The sequence below is a fragment of the Lepidochelys kempii genome, chromosome 5 (genome assembly GCF_965140285.1).
Source record: "Lepidochelys kempii isolate rLepKem1 chromosome 5, rLepKem1.hap1, whole genome shotgun sequence".
Lineage (NCBI taxonomy): Eukaryota > Metazoa > Chordata > Testudines > Cheloniidae > Lepidochelys > Lepidochelys kempii.
In genome coordinates, this window is record NC_136384.1 from 35,556,704 (window position 1) to 35,581,200 (window position 24,497).

Here is a 24,497-nt window from a genome sequence, read left to right on the forward strand (position 1 = left end):
ACTGTGCCCTCGGTGTACATACTGGGGTGTCACCTGCTAGACAGAGTGGTTATTCTTCCCCAAGGGATGGCGCCCTGCATTGGTGGCTAAATGAAGATATAGTATGTGCAGGTGTTCCCTCTACAAGGCCTGCACTGTTGGTAGGGTTGGTCATGGAGGCCTCAGCTATGGGGTGGGGAGCCCACTTGGAGCCCTTCAGGACACAAGGTCTGTGGGCACCAGAGGAGGTACACCTGCATATCAGTGTCGGGGAACTAAGGGCAGTGCGTTCTGCCGCAAGCTCCAGGGCGAGTCTGTATCGGTCCTCACAGACAACACGACGGCAATGTTCTATATAAACAAGCAAGGTGGGGGAGCTCAATCCTCTCCCCTATGCCTCAAGACATTGAAACTTTGGGACTACTGCTTAGCCCACTCCATTCATCTGGAGGCTGCTTATCTACCACGTTTGCAGAACAAGCTAGCGAATTACCTGAGCAGGTCCTTCATCAGTCATGGCGAGTGGTCTCTTTGACCAGACATCCTGGAGGCTATTTTCTGGAGGTGGGGGTTTCTCCAGGTGGACCTGTTTGCAACCACAAGCAACAGGAAATGCCTCCAGTTTTGCTCATACGCGGTGTACCGTCTGGGTTCTCTCTGATGCCTTCCGGCTGCCATGGGGGCAGGGAGGGGGGCACAGATGCCTGTACACATCTTTTCCCCCTCCCTTTCCCCCCACTCCTCATCCACAGGGTACTCCTCCACATCAAAAGAGACAAGGTACTGAAACCTCTCCATAGACATCCCAGTCGATCTCCCAGTGTGGCCAGACCTGATCTCCCAGGGCCACAGCCACATGCTTCACCTGAACCTGGAATTTCTGCATTTGATGGCTTACTACCTTTGTGGTTGAACGAAATGGAATTCGCCTGTTCGGCACTGGTTCAAGAGGTACTTATGGGCAGCAGAAAGCAGTCAACTAGAATGGCCTGCCTAACGAAATGGAAGCGTTCTCGCTCTGGTCACTTCAGAAGGGCGTCTCTCCTCTGGAAGAAACCCTCTCTGTTACCTTGGTCTATCTGCTCCATCTGAAAGGGGAAGGTCTGGCCGTGTCTGCTGGTAGGGTCCGCTTGGTGGCAATATCAGCATTCCAGCCTCCAGTGAACGGCAGATCGCTTTTCTCCAATCTAATTAGCTCTCAGTTCTTAAAGGGCTTGGAGAACCTGTATCCACAGGTATGCCAACCTATGCCCCCCTGGGATCTCAACTTGGTCCTCTCACAACTGACAAGGCCACTGTTCATGCTGCTTGCAGCAAGTCCCTTGATTTATTTGTCCTGGAAGACTACCTTTCTGGTGGTCATCACCTCAGTTAGAAGGGTGTTGGAGATCCGAGCCCTTACCTCCGAGCCGCCCTACACGGCCTTCAAGGACAAAGCGCAGTTGCGGTTGCGCTCCTCATTCCTTCTGAACGTGGTCTCCCATTTGCACAACAGTCAAGACATCTTTCTCCTTGTCTTCTATCCTAAGCCCCATATAGCTAAAAACGAACAGAGGCTGCACTCTTTGGATGTTAGAGGTGCTTTGGCTTTTTACATAGAAAGGACCAAACCCTTTCAAAAATCCAGTGTTGTTATTTGTGGCCGTTGCAGAAAGGATGAAGGCCAGCCAAGTCTTGGCTCCAAGGTTTTCCTTCTGGAAAAAGTCCTGCATCAACATGTGCTATGACCTGGCAAAAGTGCCTCCCCCACATTTAATGGCGCACTCCACGTGGTCACAAGCTTCATCAGCGGCATTCATGGCCCATGTTCCAATTGTAGACCTCTGGAGGGCGGTTACCTCGTCGTCTATCCATACGTTTACGGGCACTACACCCTAACTCAGCAGGCAAGAAATGATGCAGTCTTGGGCGCTGCGGTCCTCCAATCCGTGTCTCGCAGGAACGCTGACCCTGCCACATGACTGTTTACTTGGGAGTCGCCTCTATTGGAACGGACATGAGCAAGCACTCACGAAAAGGTTAGTAAGCATTTTTTCTTTAACTGTTTTCTTCGAGATGTTTGCTCATGTCCATTCTACAACCTGCCCTCCTGCCTCTGTCGGAGTTGCCGGCAAGAAGGAACTGAGAAAGCGGTGGGCTGGCAGGTGCCTATCTATGTACTATGCTGGGGAGTGCCTCTTCAGGGGGCACCAGAGCTGACCTGACGGTTACCAGTAGGGAAAAAGTCTTCCAGCGATGGTGAACGCGACGTGCTCACACACCTAAATTGGAATAGACATGAGCAACACATCTCAAGGAACAACAGTTAGGAAAGATTAGTAACCATTTTTCATGGCTTGTATAAATGAAAGCTTTTTCTACAAATTCTAAATTTTGTGCCAAACTGGACATCATAGTTTCCCTTTTTTGAAATGTTCAATTGAACAAATATGGACTTGTAGGTTAGTGTGTGCTATTTTTTTTAATCTTTATCTTAAACTTCACTTGGATTGTGATAGTTTCTTGGGAGGAGTCCAGAGTTTTACTGTAAGCAACATAAGTGTTCTGGTAGGTAAGTTTTTGAGCTCCTTGCCCTGGAGACCATAAGAAAAAAGCAGATAATTAAACTAAAAATTCTAAGAATGTAGGTAATAGTTGCCATGAGGTATCAAAAGGTAGAATTTTGCTTTCTCTGGTTTGGCTCCCCATTCTGGACTACGTGGGTCAAAGGATCCTCTGGTCAAAGGATCAACATCTGGTTTCTCTTCTGACCATACCGCCAAGCTATCATTCATGCCCTCATGTTGCTTCTTGATTACTGCATCCATCTCTTCTCTAGTCATCATCACTTCAACATTGCTCCTTCAGGTCCAGTCAGAATGCTGCTTTTTCTCAACTCACTGCTTTGGTCAGGTCACTCTCCCTTATTCACTGTGTTAAATACAAGCTTTTGGTCCTTGTCTTCGATATCTTAGCTCACCTTACTTTCCTGATCTCTTAGCTCACTGTGTTGTGATCCCATCCCATTTACTTTGCCAACTGTCTGGCTCTATCACCCATTTATTTACTTCTACAAGGACCTAATTATCTTCCATTCTGTCCCTCATGCATGTTTATCTGTTGTGACTGTACTTCTAATTTTTGAAGAGCAGTGGAGCCTGAGAGAACTGTTTATTTTGTAAATCAAAATAAAACTTGACAAATTTTAACAGGAGGATACAGAGGTTACAATGAAGAAGTAATCGCAGGTTCGGGAAGAAGTAAGTAGATTTGCTATAAGGTAGCTTGTCAAGAATTCAGTTTTTTTTCTTTTATTGCCTGACTTTTCTTTCTTCCTTTCTTAATCAGTTTCTTCTCTTCTTAAGGTTCTTGGAAACCGCACGGCGAAACAGAAAGTGGTGATAATCAAGGTAAATTAATACATTCATTGGGATACATGTTTGTAGGATTGCTTATAAGGCAAGAAGGCCAAACTTGTAAAGTTTGATTCTGTTTTAGATTTCATTAATCTATAAATATAATTGAGTGACTGCACAGTACCAAGCATATAGTATAAAAACATATTATAAATGCATCAGGTACACACAGGGTGCCCATCTTGGAATTTATAATCTAAAACAATCCAGACTGTTTAAAAAAAAACCAAAAAACTTTTCAGATATTTCAGTTGCACAGAGCACCATGTGACCACAATTTGGAATGGTCACATTGGTGCAGTAGTTTTTGTGACTTCAAAATATTATTTCTCTAGATGTTGGATTAATAGGATTCACTTAAGTATACTGAATTTACTTGAAAGACAAAAGGGTAGAAAGCGGCTGTACAAGATAGGTAAAGGTATTCCAGGCTTAAAAGGCATCATGGAGAAAGGCAGACACAAAGATGAGCATAGGAGTGATGCAAAAAGTGGTAAAGTGAGATCCAGCAGGTCCAAGGGACTGGAGAGAGATCCAGGACACACCTGTGGAGCAGCTTACCCCAACCTGTAAGAAAATCAGCCTTGACCATAAAGAGCTCTCCAACCATCCAAGGAAGACAGATGATACTTGCTGGAGATTCTCCTTAGAAGACTAGAAAGAACATTCTGCAGGCTACAGACAGACAAGTCAATGTGCTGCTTTGAGACATCACTCTAAGATTGGGTAGGCTTCTGAAATTAATGGGCAACGATCCACTGGTCTTGGGTCACATTGGCACAAATGACACTTCATCGCATGATATCTTGCAGATAGTAGGTGACTTCAGGGAACTCTGAAGGATGCTGAAGAAGAAAGTCTAAGACATCTTTTCTGAGATCCTTCCTGTCCCATGAACAGAGGAAGACAGAAGGCAGAAGTTCTTCTTTGAGTAGTCCCCCGTAGGGATGCTGCACATGTGCCTCTTGATGAGTCAATAGGAGATTTCTAGCCAGCAGTGTCCATTTGGTCCATGCACAGTCCCTATGCCTCCACTCTTCCAATTTTAAGGTTGCGTCCTTTAGTCCACTTTTTTTCCTTTTGGGGACTGCCTTGTCCATTACCAACAGGCTTGGGAGCAGATCACCTTGGACAAATGTGTCTTGGAGGTCATAATAGAGGGCTACATCATCCAGTTTTTGCCACTCTGTCCCTTTCACCCGTTTCTCCATCCCTCTTCATGGACTCCTCTCACAAGCTTCTATTAAGGTAAGAGGTAGAGACTCTCCTCTGGCTAGGAGCAACAGAACCAGTCCTTTCCCTTTAGAGGGGCAGGGAGTTCTACTCAGAATAATTCTTAGAACAAAAAAAATGTTGCAGGCAGATCTTAAAGCTAAGACTGAACAAGATTGTGAAGCCTCAAAAGTTCAGGATGGTGATTCTGGCAATTCCTTCTCTGGAGGAAGGAAATTTGTTTGTTTGAATTATTAATATTTGAAATTATTAATATGGGGAAACACCAAACACTAATTTAAGCCTAATAAGAAAAGGAGTACTTGTGGCACCTTAGAAACTAACAAATTTATTTGAGCATAAGCTTATGTGAGCTACAGCTCACTTCATCGGATGCATTCAGTGGAAAATACAGTGGGGAGATTTATATACATAAAGAACATGAAACAATGGGTGTTACCATACAGACTATAACCAGAGTGATCACTTAAGGTGAGCTATTACCAGCAGGAGAGCGGGGAGGGGAGGGACGACGACACCTTTTGTAGTGATAATCAAGGTGGGCCATTTCCAGCAGTTGACAAGAACGTCTGAGGAACGGTTGGCAGAGGGGGATAAACATAGTTTTACTTGTGTAATGACCCATCCACTCCCAGTCTCTATTCAAGCCTAAGTTAATTGTATCCAGTTTGCAAATTAATTCCAATTCAGCAGTCTCTCACTGGAGTCTGTTTTTGAAGTCTTTTTGTTGTAATATTGCAACTTTTAGATCTGTAATTGAGTGACCAGAGAGATTGAAGTGTTCTCTGACTGGTTTTTGAATGTTATAATTCTTGACGTCTGATTTGTGTCCATTTATTCCTTTACGTAGAGACTTTCCAGTTTGACCAATGTACATGGCAGAGGGGCATTGCTGGCACATGATGGCATATATCACATTGGTAGATGTGCAGGTGAACAAGTCTCTGTTGGTGTGGCTGATGTGATTAGGCCCTATGATGGTGTCCCCTGAATAGATATGTGGACACAGTTGGCAACGGGCTTTGTTGCAAGGATTGGTTCCTGGGTTAGTGGTTCTGTTGTGTGGTTGCTGGTGAGTATTTGCTTCGGGTTGGGGGGCTGTCTGTAAGCAAGGTCTGGCCTGTCTCCCAAGATCTGTGAGAGTGAAGGTTCGTCCTTCAGGATAGGTTGTAGATCCTTGATAATGCGCTAGAGAGGTTTTAGTTGGGGGCTGAAGGTGACGGCTAGTGGCGTTCTGTTATTTTCTTTGTTGGGCTTGTCCTGTAGTAGGTGACTTCTGGGTACTCTTCTGGCTCTGTCAGTCTGTTTCTTCACTTCAGCAGGTGGGTATTGTAGTTGTAAGAATGCTTGATAGAGCTCTTGTAGGAGTTTGTCCCTGTCTGAGGGGTTGGAGCAAATGCGGTTGTATCGTAGAGCTTGGCTGTAGACAATAGATCGTGTGGTGTGGTCTGCATGAAAGCTGGAGGCATGTAGGTATGAATAGCGGTCAGTAGTTTTCCAGTATAGTGTGGTGTTTATGTGACCATCGCTTATTAGCATTGTAGTGTCCAGGAAGTGGATCTCTTGTGTGGACTGGTCCAGGCTGAGGTTGATGGTGGGATGGAAATTGTTGAAATCCTGGTGGAATTCCTCAAGGGCTTCTTTTCCATGGGTCCAGATGATGAAGATATCATCACTGTAGCGCAAGTGGAGTAGGTGCATTAGGGGACGAGAACTGAGGAAGCGTTGTTCTAAGTCAGCCATAAAAATGTTGGCATACTGTGCGGCCATGCGGGTACCCATAGCAGTGCCGCTGATTTGAAGGTATACGTTGTCCCCAAATGTGAAATAGTTATGGGTGAGGGCAAAGTCACAAAGTTCAGCTGCCAGGTTTGCCGTGACATTATCGGGGATACTGTTCCGGATGGCTTGTAGTCCATCTTTGTGTGGAATGTTGGTGTAGAGGGCTTCTACATCCATAGTGGCCAGGATGGTGTTTTCAGGAAGATCACTGATGGATTGTAGTTTCCTCAGGAAGTCAGTGGTGTCTCGAAGATGGCTCGGAGTGCTGGTAGCATAGGGCCTGAGGAGGGAGTCTACATAGCCAGACAATCCTGCTGTCAGGGCGCCAATGCCTGAGATGATGGGGCATCCAGGATTTCCAGGTTTATGGATCTTGGTTAGCAGATAGAATACCCTAGGTCGGAGTTCCAGGGGTGTGTCTGTGCGGATTTGTTCTTGTGCTTTTGTTTCAGGGAGTTTCTTGAGCAGATGGTGTAGTTTCTTTTGGTAACCCTCAGTGGGCTCAGAGGATTTCGACCTATTCATGATGACAACAGCACCTCCTTTGTCAGCCTTTTTGATTATGATGTCAGAGTTGTTTCTGAGGCTGTGGATGGCATTATGTTCTGCATGGCTGAGGTTATGGGGCAAGTGATGCTGCTTTTTCACAATTTCAGCCCGTGCGCGTCGGCGGAAGCACTCTATGTAGAAGTCCAGTCTGTTGTTTCGACCTTCAGGAGGAGTCCACCCAGAATCCTTCTTTTTGTAGTGTTGGTAGGAAGGTCTCTGTGAGTTGGTATGCTGTTCAGAGGTGTGTTGGAAATATTCCTTGAGTCGGAGACGTCGAAAATAGGATTCCAGATCACCACAGAACTGTATCATGTTCATTGGGGGTGGAGGGGCAGAAGGAGAGGCCCCGAGATAGGACAGATTCTTCTGTTGGGCTAAGAGTATAGTTGGATAGATTAACAATATTGCTCGGTGGGTTATGGGAACCACTGTTGTGGCCTCTTGTGGCATGTAGTAGTTTAGATAGTTTAGTGTCCTTTTTCTTTTGTAGAGAAGCAAAGTGTGTGGTGTAAATGGCTTGTCTAGTTTTTGTAAAGTCCAGCCACGAGGAGGTTTGTGCGGAAGGTTGGTTTTTTTATGAGAGTATCCATTTTTGACAGCTCATTCTTAATCTTTCTCTGTTTGCTGTAGAGGATGTTGATCAGGTGGTTCCGCAGTTTCTTTGAGAGCGTGTGGCACAATCTGTCAAAGCATAGTCTTTGTGGTATGTAGATTGTAATGGATTTTTTACCTTCAGTCCTTTTGGTATGATGTCCAACTGTTTGCATTTGGAAAGGAAGATGATGTCTGTATCTGTATGACTTTTTTTCATGAAGTTGATAGATTTAACCCTAAATTTCTTTATTAAATGCAAAGGCCAAATGGTACTTCTACAATTGCTCTAAACATGCCTAAAAGCTCTAAATAATAAGCAATTTACTACATCCCAATAGTAGTAAAACATTTATAAGTATTTGATCAGTATACTTACAAATGAGCTAAACGCAGAGGTGCTTAGACCCATATTGGTCAGCTCAAACATGGTCAGGCAGGTATCAGCAATGAACCCTTTAAGAGTTGGCTTTTTATACCCTTTAACAAACAAGTGGTGTCACTGCCAATTACTGACTTTAGCTAAAAACCAATTGGAGACAGTTCACCCTTTATTTCCCGTGTTTGTCCAGATAAGATTTACAACCTCCTTTTTTTCCCCCAGGCCTTTCCTCCCCTCCTCCTTGCTGTCCAACAGTTTTCCCATTGCCCCTGGGTTCATATAGGCTCTACTGTTGGAGCGTGGGTTGGGAAGAGCTGTGTTGGCTCATTTTAAGATAGTCTCTTTGTTTGATTCAAAACCATCTGCAGTCGCACCTGTCAGAGGCCTTTTTTTAGAAACTTCCTCTTATCTCATGGTTATTCTTTGAACCAGACATCCTTCCTACTTTATTCCTTCTGGCCGCATCACTTTTTATTTTCTAGGCCTTTCTTCTACTTGCTAGTCAAGGGCATTTCTTTACAGTACATATATATGTTTCCTTAGCTAACTTAAAATAACTTTAATTTTATGTTCATTCCACACAATTGGTTTACATCCCTCAACTTACAAGATGCCTACTTTTATATAACTATATCTCCATTGCACAGGACATGATTATGATTCACTGTGGTTTAAGATCACTTCCAGTACCAAGTGCTTCCCTTCGATCCCAAGGGTCTTTTTGAAAGTTGTAATGGTAGTGGTGGTTTACCTTTTGGCAGGAAGGAATTTTAGTCTTCCAGTACTCTAGCAACAGACTTCTCAAAAGCCGCTCTTTCCCAGCAGTGTTGTCATCCATCCAGAAGGCCTTTGCTTTGTTCTGGGAGTTGGACCTACACCTGAATGCAAAGAAATCCACATTAGTACTGGTACAAAGGATAGTTTATAGGGGCATACTTGGACTCAGTGACAGCCAGAGCATTCCTCCTGTTACATAGATTTGTGACTGTCTGGTGTAGTGGGGATGATTCAAGGATGCCCTCGGACATCAATAAGGAATTGTCTTCAACTCCTTGGCCATATGGTGGTGTGAATGTTTGTGACCAATCATGCAAAGCGGTGCCTCTGCTCCTTCCAAGGCTGGAATTTGTCCTCCAAATAAGGATGCCTTGGACAGGCAGGTGTGGTCCTCTTGTATGTAAAGAACTCCTTAAACTAGTGAAAGGAGCAATTTCATATATGTAGGTGTTCCCTTCTGCCACCCAGACACTTTTCCCGTGACTACAAATGGGAGTCGAATGCTTGGGTCCTCCAAGGCCTATTCCAGAGATGGGGACAGCCAGAGATTTAATCTTTTCACCACCTCCAAGAATAGGAAGTCTCCTCTCTTCTGCTCCAGCATGGGTTTTGGGTCACCTCTTCAGGGGGATGCCTTCCGTCTATCATGGAAGAGGAGTCTGTTCTACAGAATGGGGACTGTATCCTGGAAAGCCATGACTCTGAAAAAGACTTGAGTGGTAGTGGACAAACAACTCAACATGAACTCCCAGTGCGATTGGGCAAAAAGGGTTAATGCAGTCCTTTGATGTAATACACAGGGGAGTAGGGAGGTGTATGCGAGTGACGAGATACATACTGGCATACTTCAGATAGTTTTAGTGTCTATATTTTAAAAATGATGTTGAGAAATTGGAAAAAGCCGCAAATGATGCAAGCTTATCAAAAGATAAAAAGCAGACTTGATTATGGTGTATAATTACCTTCATAGGGAGAAAATACTGGGTAATAAAGGGTGATTTAATCTAGTGGATAACAAGAACCCAGTGGGTGGAAGCTGAAGCCAGACAACTTCATATTGCAAATAAGACAGGTTTTTGAAAGGGTGACTAACCATTGGCATAGCCTACCAAAGCAAAATGTGGATTCTCCATTCCATGAAGTCTTCAAGACTCTTGCCCTTCTGGAAGATATGCTTTAGACAAGCACAAGTTATTGTGCCTCACGCAGGGATAATGGGTGAAATTTAAGTACTTATGACATATAGGAGTTCAGACTAGATGATCCTTTTTGGCCTTAAAATCTATTATGTTTTACTGAACAATGTGTTTATTTTTTAAAAAAGACAGTAATGTATGCATTATTTTGCATTTTCTCTTTATTTAGAATTTCAGAATTATAATCAACAGTTAAAATTATTGTTTGGCATAATTTGTGAATAAATTTTTTTCATGGTCAATACTGAAAGTCCCTCAACAGCTACTTCTCTTACCAGTGTTCCAGACAGCTTTCAAATGAGTCTTCAAAAAATTCTTACAGGCCCCAAATCTGTTGAATAGTTTCAAGAACTTTTTAATTCTAAAACGTACTTTTCAAAACAGTTCAGTCTTCCTAATTCACTTGTAGAACACCTCACATCCACATGTAAGTGTTCCATACGGCTTACTCATGTACCAGATAAATTTGGGGTAGACTTGATTTCAGCAGAATGTAAACTTTATAGTGTAAACAAGACTTTATAGGTGTAAAATTCAGCTTCTGGTTTTTTAGTTGCCCAGTAAAACTTCACTAATTCTCTCTATTGACTGGAAGAGCCATTTGTGAAAAAGTGAACAAATGCTAAGCAAGTAGAATGTTTCACAAAAACTTTGATTTTGACAACTGCAGGTAAGCTTTTTAATAATGGAAATGTTTGATGTGCTATAAAGGTACACTAGTATATTTTGTAAGTTGTAGTATTCAGTAACCTCAGTGCAGCACACTACTGAATCTTTGAGAAATGGGAAGGGATTTTTTCAGACATGAATTATAAAGTGCAGGTTAATGAAGTTCTACTGAATTGTTTGGCTGCTCCACAAGGAACAAATTACTGCAACTAAAATTGTCCCTCAAATTATTGTTCATGTATCTGAACCATTGGTTTTCTTTTGTATTCTGAAGGTCCAAAGGTGACGTATGTGCCACCACCTCCACCTGACAATGAAGAAGCCATCTTTGCACACTACCAGACAGGAATTAATTTTGACAAATATGACACAATTCTTGTGGAAGTATCAGGACTTGATCCTCCACCAGCAATACTGGTTAGTGAACTCTTGTCCTCTATTACTTAAAGTTACTGGCAAAGGGTATTTTAAAAATGAGTTTTTGCCCTTTTTTGCTGCTTTATGATGTATAAAATTTTTTCTTTTGATAAAAATATAATGAATAAATGAATGGCAAAATAGAACTCGGAATTTTTTGTTGGAAGATCTCTTTTGAGGGGCAGTTTCAGGGACTTATTTTGTTAGCTCTCACAACTTTGAAGGGTGACAGAAACGTAAGTGTGGAATCTTAATTTTTTCCAAATTACTGTCGAAATTAAATAGCTGTCAAACACATCAAAGCCTGACTTAAAAAAAAAATACGTTCACCTCTCAATTGCTCTGCTTTGTCTGTTTAGTGAAATTTCACAACCTCCTCCATAATATTCTTCCAGGTTTAATAGGACTAAAATTGTTAAAGTAAAAAACCAAAGCAACCTTTGGTGCCTTCTTTAGACACGACAAAGAAGCAAAAGGTACACACCCATTTTTTTCCTTGGCAATAATTTTTTTCTTAAAAAATAAAATTAAAAAAATACTGACCTAGAAAATCATTAGGAACATTTTGGTAAAAGCGTATTTTGAAATCTATTCATTTTAAAGTAAATAAGAATCCTTAATTAGAGTAAACTTAGTGTTTGTCCACCTTTGATAGTCTGTTTCCATTGTCCGTAATGAGAGGAACATAAAAACTAAAATGGCATGTTTTGAGAAAGTAAAGAGGTACAGTTGTCAGTATTAGAAATCTAAAGTGGTGATTTTAATGTTCCAGATCATACAAATTTAAAATTTTTGTTTGCTCTGCAAAAATACATACTACTACTACTTTCTCTCCAAATCAAACACTTGCAATATGCTGCCTGAGGAGATCTGCTTTTTTTCCATTGAAACCATATATAAAAAGCTGCAACACTGAGGAATGGAAATAGTCAGCATAAGAGTTATTTGTGTTCAGAAAAGATCGTTTTTTACAGAAAATTAGAAACAGTAAATATAATTAAACTGGTTTTAGAGTAGCAGCCATGTTAGTCTGTATCCGCTAAAAGAACAGGAGTACTTGTGGCACCTTAGAGACTAACACATTTATTTGAGCAGCATAAGCTTTCGTGGGCTACAGCCCACTTCATCGGATGCATAGAATGGAACGTGTAGTAAGAAGATATATATACACATACAGAGAAGGTGGAAGTTGCCATACAAACTGTAACAGGCTAATTCATTAAGATGAGCTTTATCAGCAGGAGGAAAAAAAACTTTTGTAGTGATAATCAGGATGGCCCATTTAGACAGTTAACAAGAAGGTGTTAGGATACTTAACATGAGGAAATAGATTCAGTGTGTAATGGCCCAGCCACTCCCAGTCTCTCTTCAAACCCAAGTTAATGGTATCTAGTTTGCCTATTAATTCAAGCTCAGCAGTTTCTCACTGGAGTCTGTTTTTCTCTGCTGAGCTTGAATTAATATGCAAACGAGATGTGTAAATACATGTTGTTTGGTAAGAAGTTTAATGAAATAGGTGTTTGTAGTTGGTTACTGATGGCTGATACTCAAGACTGGTCTAATCTGGCTATGTCACAGGTGTATGTTAAGTTGAAAGAAAGAAAACTATAAAACTTCAGAGGGTGATGTAGGAATACCAAAGACAGAACTGAGAGCCAGGTCCAGACCTTGCTAGTGTAGTACAGCTCACCACATTTTAGCCAAAAACTTTACAGCTATTCGTTGCTGTGGTTTTTTTTCCCCACTCCCTGTAGTGGAGCCAATTAATATATCTGATTTTATTTTACATTGTTTATTTTAAAATAAGTCAGCACAGCTCCAAGTGACACCACTGGAACTCTTGACTTTTTAAAAATTCATATTTCGGCCAATAAATGTGGCAACGCTTACATAACAATTTTGTTTGGTATTTATTACAGTCTTGTTCTCTTCTGGTTTTGATGTTGCATGCAGTTCATAATTGCATAAAGAATTTGATTTTAAAATTGCTTATAGAAAAAAAATTTCTACTTTAAGGTCCAGGTGTTCTGGGAAGATATTTTTATAACCCAAATTATAAACTATGCTGGGAAGCTTGAAAAGGGCTGAAAAAAATGAAAAGATGTTTTGGAGAAATATATTTAGTAAACTACTCCTCTGAGCATCTTTTCACTAGGTTAAGAAAAACGATTGAACCCATTTTGCTCAGGCTAGCCACAAGAGAGTTCTAGGTTACAATCCTCACTATCAATAAATGTTTAAACACACTTTTAAAATTAAAACTGGCATTTTAGTCTGTAGTTGGATTTGACGATATTGCTGAAAAGTTGCCTTATTTAACAAACTAGTAGTGTGAGCGCCCTCTGCAAGAAACTCTTCAACTGTTTAAGCAGGTTGGACAACAGCTTAGCCTTAAATAGGGCTCCCATACAAACATGTCAGAAATGAAACTTGTTAAAGGTAGCTATGCCAGCAGAAGGGTCAGATGCCAAATTTATTTAAACTCAAAATTGTTTTTATTGTGACGGGTTTATCCTGCATTCTTCTTAAGCAGTATTATTCAGTTTCCTCCCCTGCAGTTATTAGATAGTTCAAAATCAATTCCAACAAGGAAATCTCTCCCTTTATAAGGATGCATCTGCTGGAAGAAAGCCTCCAAAAGAGAGAGCATCTCATGGAACTTTTCCCATGCTCTTCCTAATTCTTCATGTCGGACATACAGTAGTAACTTTCCAGTCATGTACTTTTGTGCCAGATACGGAGTGGCTTCAGAGCTTGCTTATACACACCAGATGTGTTCATAAGATCCTTTAGTGGTTTCCCATGTATGGCTGAGGTTAGCTTTAAAAGGTATTTTACACTCAACACCACCTAGTGACTGAACAATAATAATACAGGTTAGCATTCCATTATATCTCCCCTTTTAAGTTATACATTTCTACTAGGGCTGTTGATTAATCACAGTTAACTCACGTGATTAACTCAAAAAAATTTACTGCGATTAAAAAAAATTAATTGTAATTAATTGCATTGTTAAACAATAGAATACCCATTGATTTCTATTACAACACAGAATACAAAGTGTACAGTGCTAAATTTATATTTTTTATTACAAATATTTACACTGTAAAAATGATAAACAAAAATTGTATTTTTCAGTTCACCTCATAAAGTACTGTAGTGCAGTCTGTTTATCGTGAAAGTGTCACTTACAAATGTAGTTTTTTGTTACATAACTGCACTCAAAAGCAAAACAATGTAAAACTTTAGAGCCTACAAGTCCACTCAGTCCTACTTCTTGTTCAGCCAATTGCTAAGACAAACAAGTTTGTTTACATTTATGGGAGATACTGTTGACTGCTTCTTATTTACAATGTCACCTGAAAGTGAGAACAGACATTCGCATGGCACTTTTGGAGCCAGCATTGCAAGGTATTTACATTCCACATATGCTAAACATTCATATGCCCTCTCATTCTTTGGTCACCTTTCCAGAGGACATGCTTCCATGTTGATGATGCTCGTTAAAAAAATGATGCGTTAATTAAATTTGTGACTGAACTTCTTGGGGGAGATTTGTATGTCTCCAGTTCTGTTTTACCAACTGTCTGCCGTATATTTCATGTTATGGCAGTCTCGGATGATGACCCAGCACATGTTCATTTTAGAGAACACTTTCACAACAGGTTTGACAAAACTCAAAGAAGGTACCAATGTGAGATTTCTAAAGATTCATATAGTACTGGACCCAAGATTTAACAATCTGAAGTGCCTTCCAAAATCTGAGAGGGACAAGGTGTGGAGAATGCTTTCAGATGTCTTAACAGCAACACTCCGATGCGAAACTACAGAACCCGAACCACCAAAAAAAAAAATCAACCTTCTTCAGGTGGCACCTGATTCAGATGATGAAAATGAACAGGTGTTGGTCTGCTCTGCTTTGGATTGTTATCAAGCAGAACCCATCATCAGCATGGACTCACGCCTTTTGGAATGGTGGTTGGAAATTTTGTGTTTTGCTGTACTACTTTTCCAACAGATGTCAGGGTAGTTAGTCATTCATTACTACCGTTATATTGGCTGCTTCTTGTCTCACTGGTAGTGATGTGACTGCAGTTCAAAGTGCTAAAGCAGTTCAAATCCACTCTAATACTTTGATAGAGAAGATAAGAAACTTAGGCAGGAATATGTTCTCCTCTGTCAGTCTGGGCATTAGAATGGTAAACTGTCAGGTGATTATATGCAAATGGAAGAAAGAGGCCTCCCCCCCTCCAGCAGCAGGAGGAGTTTGGGGCGTGGGAGGAGGCTCAGGTCTGGGGGTTCGGGCGTGGGAGGGGATGAGGGTTCTGGGTGCTGCTTACCTTGTGGGATGCTCCCTGGAAGCGGCAGTAAGTCCCTCCCTTAGCTCCTAGCTGCAGGCACTGACCCCGCAGTTCCCAGCCAATGGGAACTGTGGAGCTGGCAGCACATGAAGTTAGGAGCTTAGGGAGGGACATGTAGCCGTTTCCGAGAAGCCGGATAGGGAGCCTGCCAGCCCCGCCAACTCCCAGCACCAGCGCGTGCTCCAGTCACTGCTGAAAGACAATACAAGACTAGCCAAACCTTTTATTTCTGAAGGTCAGTCAGTCAGTTGCTAAGTATGCCGTCAGAGCATCATTCAGTGCTTCAGATGAGGCCTCTAGAATTGTAGCAGCTGTGATTAATTTGAAGTACCACTTGTGGCTATGTTTGTCAGGATTTCCTCTCAAAACAAGAATGCAGGTAAGACTCCACTTGATGGTGAAGGGCTGTTTAAGTCTAGAACAGACAAGGTTCTAGACCAGCTAAGACACCAGGTCTACTGTTTCCACAAGATAATTAGAGGCCAAGAGCTTCAAAAGCTTATCAGGGTTCAGAAAGGGATTAGACATTGATGGGGATAACCAGAATAATCCAGAATTTTTGTAAATATTAAATAAGGTTTTGAAGAAATATAAACCATCATGCTTCAGGTTTTAAGCCTGCTTCTGACTATTGGTGGTGGATGAGGTAGGAGGAAACTTTCCCTGAAGCCAGGTTATCCCATAACTGCTTGCTTCAGAGTTTCTTGCACCTTTCCTAAAATATTTTTGCTAGCTACTGTTGATGATAGGATGTTGGACTTGATGGACCCCTGGACTGATCCAGTATGGAAATTTCTATGCTCCTGTATGTTGTCCTAGAAACTGCTTTGATACTCCACTACAGAAGCCAATCTCAGGGACTCTGGAGCAACTAGGCAACTTATCAGTCTGGGGAATGTTGATGAGATTCAAAAGGCAGAATCAGCATAAATTCACTTGGACGTGGGGCAGTGAAATTTGCACTGTGGGAAGTCTGTCAGTTCAGTACAGTGCTGCAATCCGAAGAAATTGCTTTCAGATTTGTCTGTAGATTTCTGAAGCCAGATACGGCAGTTGAGCTTCCACCTATTCAGAGAACCAAAATGGCATCTGAATCTTGTCCTGCAATGCCTAACTGTTCAATCATTGGTTTCAGAGTAACAGCCGTGTTAGTCTGTATTCGCAAAAAGAAAAGGAGTACTTGTGGCACCTTAGAGACTAACCAATTTATTTGAGCATAAGCTTTTGTGAGCTACAGCTCACTAGCTCACTTCATCTGATGAAGTGAGCTGTAGCTCACGAAAGCTTGTGCTCAAATAAATTGGTTAGTTTCTAAGGTGCCACAAGTACTCCTTTTCTTTTTGTTCAATCATTGAAGCTCTCCATGTTACTCCGGCAATCCTTTTAACTTTTTCTGAATGGCACTCGTATGAAGGAATGGTCACAGCAGCAGTTGCAGGATATTGTTGAGGGGAATTAAATAGGTGATGGGACACGCTCAAGTAGCCGTAGACATGAAAAGTTCTGAATCCTGAGGAGCAGTGGAGTAGTTCTGGTGTTTCAAGCTTCTAGACCACTTCCTATCAGTATTTCTCAACTTCTGAATTTGAATAATTTTAGTATGGTGATATACAACAGTATAGACTTTTTCTTGATTCTTTTCTAGACTTTTGAAGAAGCTAATCTTTGTCAAACATTGAACAAGAACATTGCTAAAGCTGGATATTTGAAACTTACGCCAGTGCAGAAGTATAGTATTCCTGTTATACTTGCAGGGAGAGATTTAATGGCATGTGCCCAGACAGGATCTGGAAAAACGGTAAGTTCTGTATAAAGATCTGTATAAAGGGGGCTTCCATTGGTTCTGATTTCTCCTATGCTTAATTTACACAGGAGACAGGTAGATAGCTATGACATTCCCTCCTGTCTGGGCAGACTATACAGCCTAATATCAATGAGTATCCATAATTCCTTATGTAGTGTTAATACATACATTTAACAATGATACGAATCACCAGTGTCATTAGCTTTAAGAAAAGACCTCACTCTGTACACTGATTAATATAGTAATATTGTATACAATAAGTTGACTCAGTTGCTTCTCAGTTGAGGTTCATACCCACTGTCTTTATAGACCAGTAAACCTTTGAAATGGATTCTTCTGACTGCTGCTGCTCAAAGAACTTTAAGCTGTGAGGAAGGCGACATGGAACCTGGTGGTGAAGGAAGCTCCATGCTCTCTTTTCCCCCATTTGTGTTCGCTGAAATGCAAATTGTTCAGGTTCCTACCATCTCCTTTCCATGCTGTATTGATGGTCCTGTTTCTGCTTATATATAAATATGGATTTTCGGTGTCTTTGGCTGAAGATTGGGCTGGTCAAAGACTCAAATACGAATTCCTTTGTCTCAGCAGGTCTGTTTACTAACTTCCCTGACATGCCTGGCTTCAACACATTTTAGTTACCATTCCAGCATATGTCCCATAACTCCTTTATAACCCACTGCATGCATACATCTTTCAAGAATATTATTGATCAGTGAGTTTAGTTTTCAGTGGATACCTCACAAGTAAGGCTGAGAGTTTGTCAGGGAGGTCCTGGATTCTGTGATTTTCCACGACCACAGTGACTTCAGCACCGGCCACTGCTGTGCCAGTCTCAGGCCACCACCCTTCAGCAGCAGCAGGAGGAGTTTGGGGTGTGGGAGGAGGCTCAGATCTGGGGCTTCAGGCGTGGGAGGGGATGAGGGCTCTGGATGCTGCTTACCTTGTGGGGGGCTCCCTGGAAGCGGCAATATGTCGCTCCCTCACTCCTAGCTGCAGGCACTGACCCCGCAGTTCCCAGCCAATGGGAGCTGTGTAGCTGGCAGCACATGAAGTTAGGAGCTTAGGGAGGGAAATGTTGCCATTTCTGAGAAGCCGGGTAGGGAGCCTGCCAGCCCCAGCTCGTGCTCCAGGCTGCTCCCATCTGTGTGTGCCCCCTCCCCCCCAGATAGCACTCCTGAGTACCTGCAGCCCTCCCGTCTCTGAATTTCTGTAGAACTTGCTAGGTTTATTATAACTTTTCAATCTTCAAATAAAGTTATTTTCTTTAACTTCATTGCTTCACAAATTGCTCATGCTCCTGAAACAAACCTTTTAAACACAATGCTAATAAAGCATTCATGTTTGCTTTCCAGGCAGCTTTTCTTTTGCCAATTTTGGCTCACATGATGAAAGATGGGGTAACTGCCAGTCACTTCAGAGAGCAGCAAGAACCAGAATGTATTATTGTAGCCCCAACTAGAGAACTGATAAACCAGATCTTTCTGGAAGCAAGAAAGTTTTCATATGGGTAAGCTTTTAAAAAAATACCAGGCTACATTGCAAAAGTATGAGGCTTAATTTAATGACTGTAAAATCAAAGAATTGCTACCATGGCATTTCCTTTAAAAAAAAAAAAACAAACAAAAAAAAACCCACACTTTTCATCCAATTCAATTTGTCTACATTCACTTGAGCAAGGAATTGAATTTAGGCCACAAAAGAAGTTTTTTGTAGTCTAGTTGACATTTAATATATGGATAAGAAGTTAGAATGGGCAAAAAGAGTTTGTAAGGTGATTTGTGACAAATGTTTATAGAAGCACAAAGCGACGCTTCCTATGAAATGAGTTCCAATTTGTTAGTAAAATGAAATAATCTAGTTTGCTTTCATAATTTATGGTAAGGTTTTTTTGGCATTCACTCATCTTGACAATAAAAATAAAGTAGCTACAGTTCAGTATTACTAATAGACTCTAAATTAAGGTTCAAAGAGATCTTATTGAAAGTCTGAGCAAAAATGGTGAGTGTTTTAGGGGGTTGTTTTTTGTTTGAATCTTTTCAGGCAAAACACTCTTGCTGCTATTTTTAAAAAAAGTTGTCAGTCGTTTCTTTACAGCAGTTCTGTTGCCTCAAAGGAGAGGGATAGAAATTCAGCACTGAGCCCTGAGGTTGGATAAGCGTCTTTGTTTGTTTTTTGATTTCGTAAAAATCTGTGCCCATCCCTTGGCAAATGGAATAGCTGGAAAAACGTTTCACACAACCACTCTAATTGTGTAATCTTCCAAAGTTCTGTTGGCACTACATACGTGTGCATAACAGTTAAATAGAATTTTAAATGCCTTTTTTTAAACAAATCTCTCATTTGATGCACTTACTACCTTTGCTTCATTAATGATTCATCTTGTACAAAACAGCTCATTCAAGTGCAGTAGCTTTTAAGTTCCACACTATAGAATTTGTTACTATTATGTCCTTTTTAAGGAAACCACTTACGATGGACACTCAGTGCCTCAGTTAAGGTTGCTTGCCCAGCATTAAATCTGTCCTTTGTGTGTATTTGTTACAGTAGTTGTAATGATTGTATATTGGATGTTGTTCAAAGGGAGTACAATTTTTCAAGCATGTGTGACTTATTCAGTGGGACTTCAGCTCCAAGGTTACTTAGGAGTCCTGGGTAAAAGAGTGCCTTACTCATTCAGCTTGTGGGATGATGGTGCATATTGAATAAAGCAAGGACATAATGAATGGGATCTATGTTTTTGTGGGTAAATTCTTCTCGCAATTATTATAGCGTAGGCCTGGAGTAAATCTGTCAGCAGATTCAGTCACAGTTCTCACTGGTGTAAGTGAAAGCAAGTGCAAGCCCATGGTGAACCGAGTGCCCAAAATGTAGCAAATGGATATTGAACTGCTGATTTAACCACTGCATGAGATAGAGATCCTGTGGGAAAAGGTGTAATGTAACCATGCAAGACAGTCATCATGATATTTATGCACAAAGGGGAAAGATAAGTTGTACAAGAAAAATTAACGTTGGCATTTTCTGACTTTGAATGTGACCTTTTAGCTACCATGTTTTAATTCTGTAATGTATGAAATTTACAAAAGCCTCAAACAAAATACAGAGGACTGGCATCAGGATGCTAAAAATAGTAGCTGTTAGTCTTAGCTCTATAGTAATTGTATGGAGGATTAATGAGCAAATAACTGAGAGAATGCCGAATTACTAAATGTTTGTGCTAGTCCTAGTACATCATCAAACAAAATCTTGCCTCTCTCAACATCAACCACAGTCACCCATTATTTAAGTTCCTGACTTGAGCAGTTTGTGGAAAAGCTTTAAATGCTGTAACTATGAACCAATACAGTAATTCCTGGGATGAGGGGGAGGAGGGTTTATAAATGAAGGTGTGTAACGAAGAATTGACTTGTGACTACGTAATCACAATTTCTTGCCAATTTAATAGAACTTGCATAAGGCCAGTTGTGATATATGGAGGTACGCAGACAGGTCATTCAATTCGTCAGATAAAGCAAGGCTGTAATATATTATGTGCTACCCCAGGAAGGCTTATGGACATCATAGGAAAAGAAAAGGTAAGATCTTACCTAAAGTTTCGATTACATTTAAGTGTGTAATTTACCTTGAATTCCTTGAAAACAGTTTGCACCAGATTTATTACAGATCAGTGCTAGTCAGTCTAACTTGATGCAAGCAAAGACAGATTTGCAAACTTGTCACCATTGATTAGAATGGATGAATTTGGCAGTCATATGAGGTTGCAGTGATTCCATTTGCATGACCTAACTAGGTAGCATTTTTGAAAAAAATGCTAAACTTGTTGCAGTAGTATAACTAGCCAATGTAAAATATGTTTGTAAATAGATGCATATTTAGAGCACTTAGCAGGATTTATATTTGGACTCTTGTAACACCATAAATGTATGTAGCACTTTAAGACATCTAGTTGTGACAGTATTCTTGCCCTGAGGAACTGGAGTCTGACATAATACCAGCCAGGGAGACAGGTAAGTGTTTGGAAGATGACATGGCAAGAAAAGGATTACAGAAGTGAAAGGTATTGACAATCTTGTTTACTTATGGGCTCAGTCGTATTTGTTGTTTTGATTTTCAGAAAATTACAACTTTGGTGCAGGGACATGAATTCAGGTCTCCCTAGTGGTCTCTCTCTTCAGGGCAAATCTCCATCTGATTTACACTGGCTTAGTCTTCTGTTGGTAGTAAAATCCTTAGTATTAGGATTAGCAGCTTTTATTGTCTGTGTGGAACTATTTTCTTAATATGAAAAGAATTAAATTAACATATTTGGAAACAACTTATTTTTTCCATTAATCAGTTTGTAAGTTTGTGACTCTATTATTTGCACTTAGGTGAATGTTGGCAGAAAAAACACAAAACCTATGGTGAAGTGTTAAAGTAATGCTCAGTAAATAAGGCCCTGGGCAGGTGAAGATATCTCATTGCCTCCTGGAGAATTGTGTTCCTTGCTACCAAGGAAGCATCTGGTGTTGGTTTTCCATCCGTTTTCCTAGGACAGCTGGTCAGAATCTCACTCCTGATTGGTGACAATAGTCACAAAATAAACTTTTGTCTGTAGCCACTAATTTGTTCTGTGACTTGGTGGAGGTCTGCATTAGTGACACCAAGGGGTCATGTCAGGGAACAAAGGGTGTGTTGGGCGCCTGTCACTAATAAACGTCAGAGGTCTGGTTACGACAAAATGGATGCGTTCCAACTAGACTAAATTTTTTAACTATGTTGAACTATATCAGAAATTATTTTTTGTACTGAAATTCCCTGACACTTTGTAGAGTAGATAGTGCAGAGGTAAAGTAAGTTAAGATCTTTAAGTTGTGTACTGGATAGAAATGAACAGGTATAAGGTGATTCTGGGGAAAACAGGAAGCATTTTAAATGTGACTGACCTGCTTTCTGAGAGGAGAGGAATACCTTACCATTATTACAGATAGTCACAGAAAATGGTATTGGCAGAAAAGTTTCTTGTTTTTAGCCTGTTCTGTTTTGAATGTATCTTTACTGAAATATTTTAAAGCTGTTTTCGTTCTTATTGTATTTATTTAAAAATCCACTGAAGATTGGACTGCGTAAAGTGAGATATTTGGTGTTAGATGAAGCCGACCGTATGCTCGATATGGGTTTTGGTCCAGAGATGAAGAAATTAATCTCTTGCCCAGGCATGCCATCAAAAGACAGGCGTCAAACACTAATGTTTAGTGCCACTTTCCCGGAAGAAATTCAAAGGTGTGTGATAATTTGTGTGAAGCTGGAAATGTAGTTGCAGAAAATGTGTTTTTAAGATCTGTGATCAGACTTCGCTTATATGGACAATCAAATAAAAATGTTTGAAGTTGCTACTTAATACTGTTTTAAAAAATTGAGCACTAATATTTAACAAACTTTATAGGATATTAAGTTTATTATTGAAAAGACCCCAAGTTGAACTCATTTTCTGTGGTTTGTGTTCACTATGTAAAAGAGTTAACTTCAGTTATTGCAGCATGGGTCAGTGTCTCCTTGGCATGTAAGCAGAGGAGATGCTGACTTATGCGAGAAGCAGTGTGGTCTGGTGGACTGTTAAACTGCTGAGCTTGCTGAGATTCAGGAATCCTGACGTCTAATCCTACAATTAGCAGTTAGTGCTTTGCATTCTCAAATTTTTCTTATTAAAGATTGTGTTGATTATTTTAAAAACTTAAGGCAAAAATTCTGCCCTGGATTCCTGTAACATTAATGGGAGTACTGTATATCCCAGGATATAATTTGGTCTGAAAGGTCTAATTTTTAAGTCTAAAAGTCTATTCCTTTGTTGTGTTGTGGTGATTGGGTTTATATATAATAAAAAGCTTTATGCAACTTACTTAAACTACTTATTAGCACAATACAAATCAGGTACCACTATAATAATGTAAACCTTGTTCTTTTTAAAGGCTGGCTGGAGAATTTTTGAAACCTGAATATTTATTTGTTGCTGTTGGACAAGTGGGTGGAGCCTGTAGTGATGTTCAACAGACCATTCTTCAAGTTTCCCAATATTCCAAGAGAGAAAAACTGGTTGAAATTCTGCAAAGCATAAGTAACTTTCTTTGTTAGCTTTTTAATTGTCTTTTCCAGAGAAAATCAAGTTAATAGGAATTTATTTTAGCGCTTGATTCTGCTACTCAGCCAGGTCTAGGACCCCACTTTTCTAGGCACTGTACTGTTATATAGTAAAAGACAGTATCCATTTCAGTAGAGTATTTTCTTCCTTTAGCAAATTTCCTAATGTAAGTAATTTTGTTTTAAACATGTTTATGTTGTATATAGGTGTTCTATAGATAATCCACTAGTTTTGGGTACTGCTAGACGAAAAATAGTTTCCCAGGTTGCTGGCACCCCGCAGAGCAAAAATAAGGATTTGTGGTCATTTCTGTGAAGGAACTCTACAATTCCACCTGCGAGACTTACTTTCTACCCTGGTCCAATTTTAGTTTATTATTTGGAACTGGAATTCTGTGGGGGAATATTGACCACTAGTTAGTGAGGGCAAGTTGTTAGTTGGGGAAAAAGGCACCGAAGGTTTCTGCCAATTGGTTGGGAAAGCTATCTGAAGCAAGAACATCTCTGTTCACAGACCATTGGTCCGCTCACAGAAATGCAAAGTACAGGTATAATCCAATACCTCTATCACAAAATTGATTTTATAGAATTGATAGGTGTTGTTCAGTTATGTGATACTTCATACTACATTATTAAATGTGTTCTGTATCTTGTAAATGTAATAAATTCTTACTAGGCCTCAACACACATCCTATTAAATCTTTTTGGAGAAGTGGGGAGGTACTGTTGTCCTGCTGGTGTCAAGTGTGTTAACTAATGACGTGTTCTAGTATTCAGCTCTGACTTCTTTTGACTATATACATGACTCTTCTTTTGTTCATCTGTGAAGGCCATCATGGCTGGATGGACAGACAAAATCAGCTAGATCAATTGACCGTTTCGGTACTCCACAGAACTCACCTCCACCCACCAGAATAATAGTATTTGAATGTGTTTTTTTTTAATAATCCTGATCTTGCTTTGAGAATAAGTTTTTGCATGTAGTTTATTTTAAAATAAGCTCAGTAATAACCCTTCAGAAAGGTTTCAAAAACTAGGTGGGTTGTACTTCTAGTGCCAGAGAATAGCATACCTCCATTATTACTAGGGCTGTCAAGCGATTAAAAAATGAATTGTGATTTATCGCGCAATTAAACAATAACAGAATACCATTTATTTAACTATTTTTGGATTTTTTTACATTTTCAAATATATTGATTTCAGTTACAACACAATATAAAGTGTACAATGCTCACTTTATATTTA

The 24,497-nt window shown here is 40.4% G+C and overlaps 1 protein-coding gene across 7 annotated transcripts in view; it reads left to right on the plus strand.

Annotated features, from left to right (window-relative positions):
* Positions 1–24,497, plus strand: part of DDX4 (DEAD-box helicase 4) — a 104,816-nt gene that overhangs the window by 59,531 nt on the left and 20,788 nt on the right. For all 7 annotated transcript variants that reach the window (XM_078852768.1, XM_073343958.1, XM_078852773.1 and 4 more), the window contains 8 exons: positions 3,171–3,218; positions 3,324–3,368; positions 10,828–10,970; positions 16,977–17,129; positions 18,488–18,642; positions 20,581–20,710; positions 22,231–22,397; positions 23,084–23,229. In XM_078852768.1, the coding sequence (XP_078708894.1) occupies positions 3,171–3,218; positions 3,324–3,368; positions 10,828–10,970; positions 16,977–17,129; positions 18,488–18,642; positions 20,581–20,710; positions 22,231–22,397; positions 23,084–23,229 (987 nt within the window). The remainder of the gene's footprint in view (positions 1–3,170; positions 3,219–3,323; positions 3,369–10,827; positions 10,971–16,976; positions 17,130–18,487; positions 18,643–20,580; positions 20,711–22,230; positions 22,398–23,083; positions 23,230–24,497) is intronic.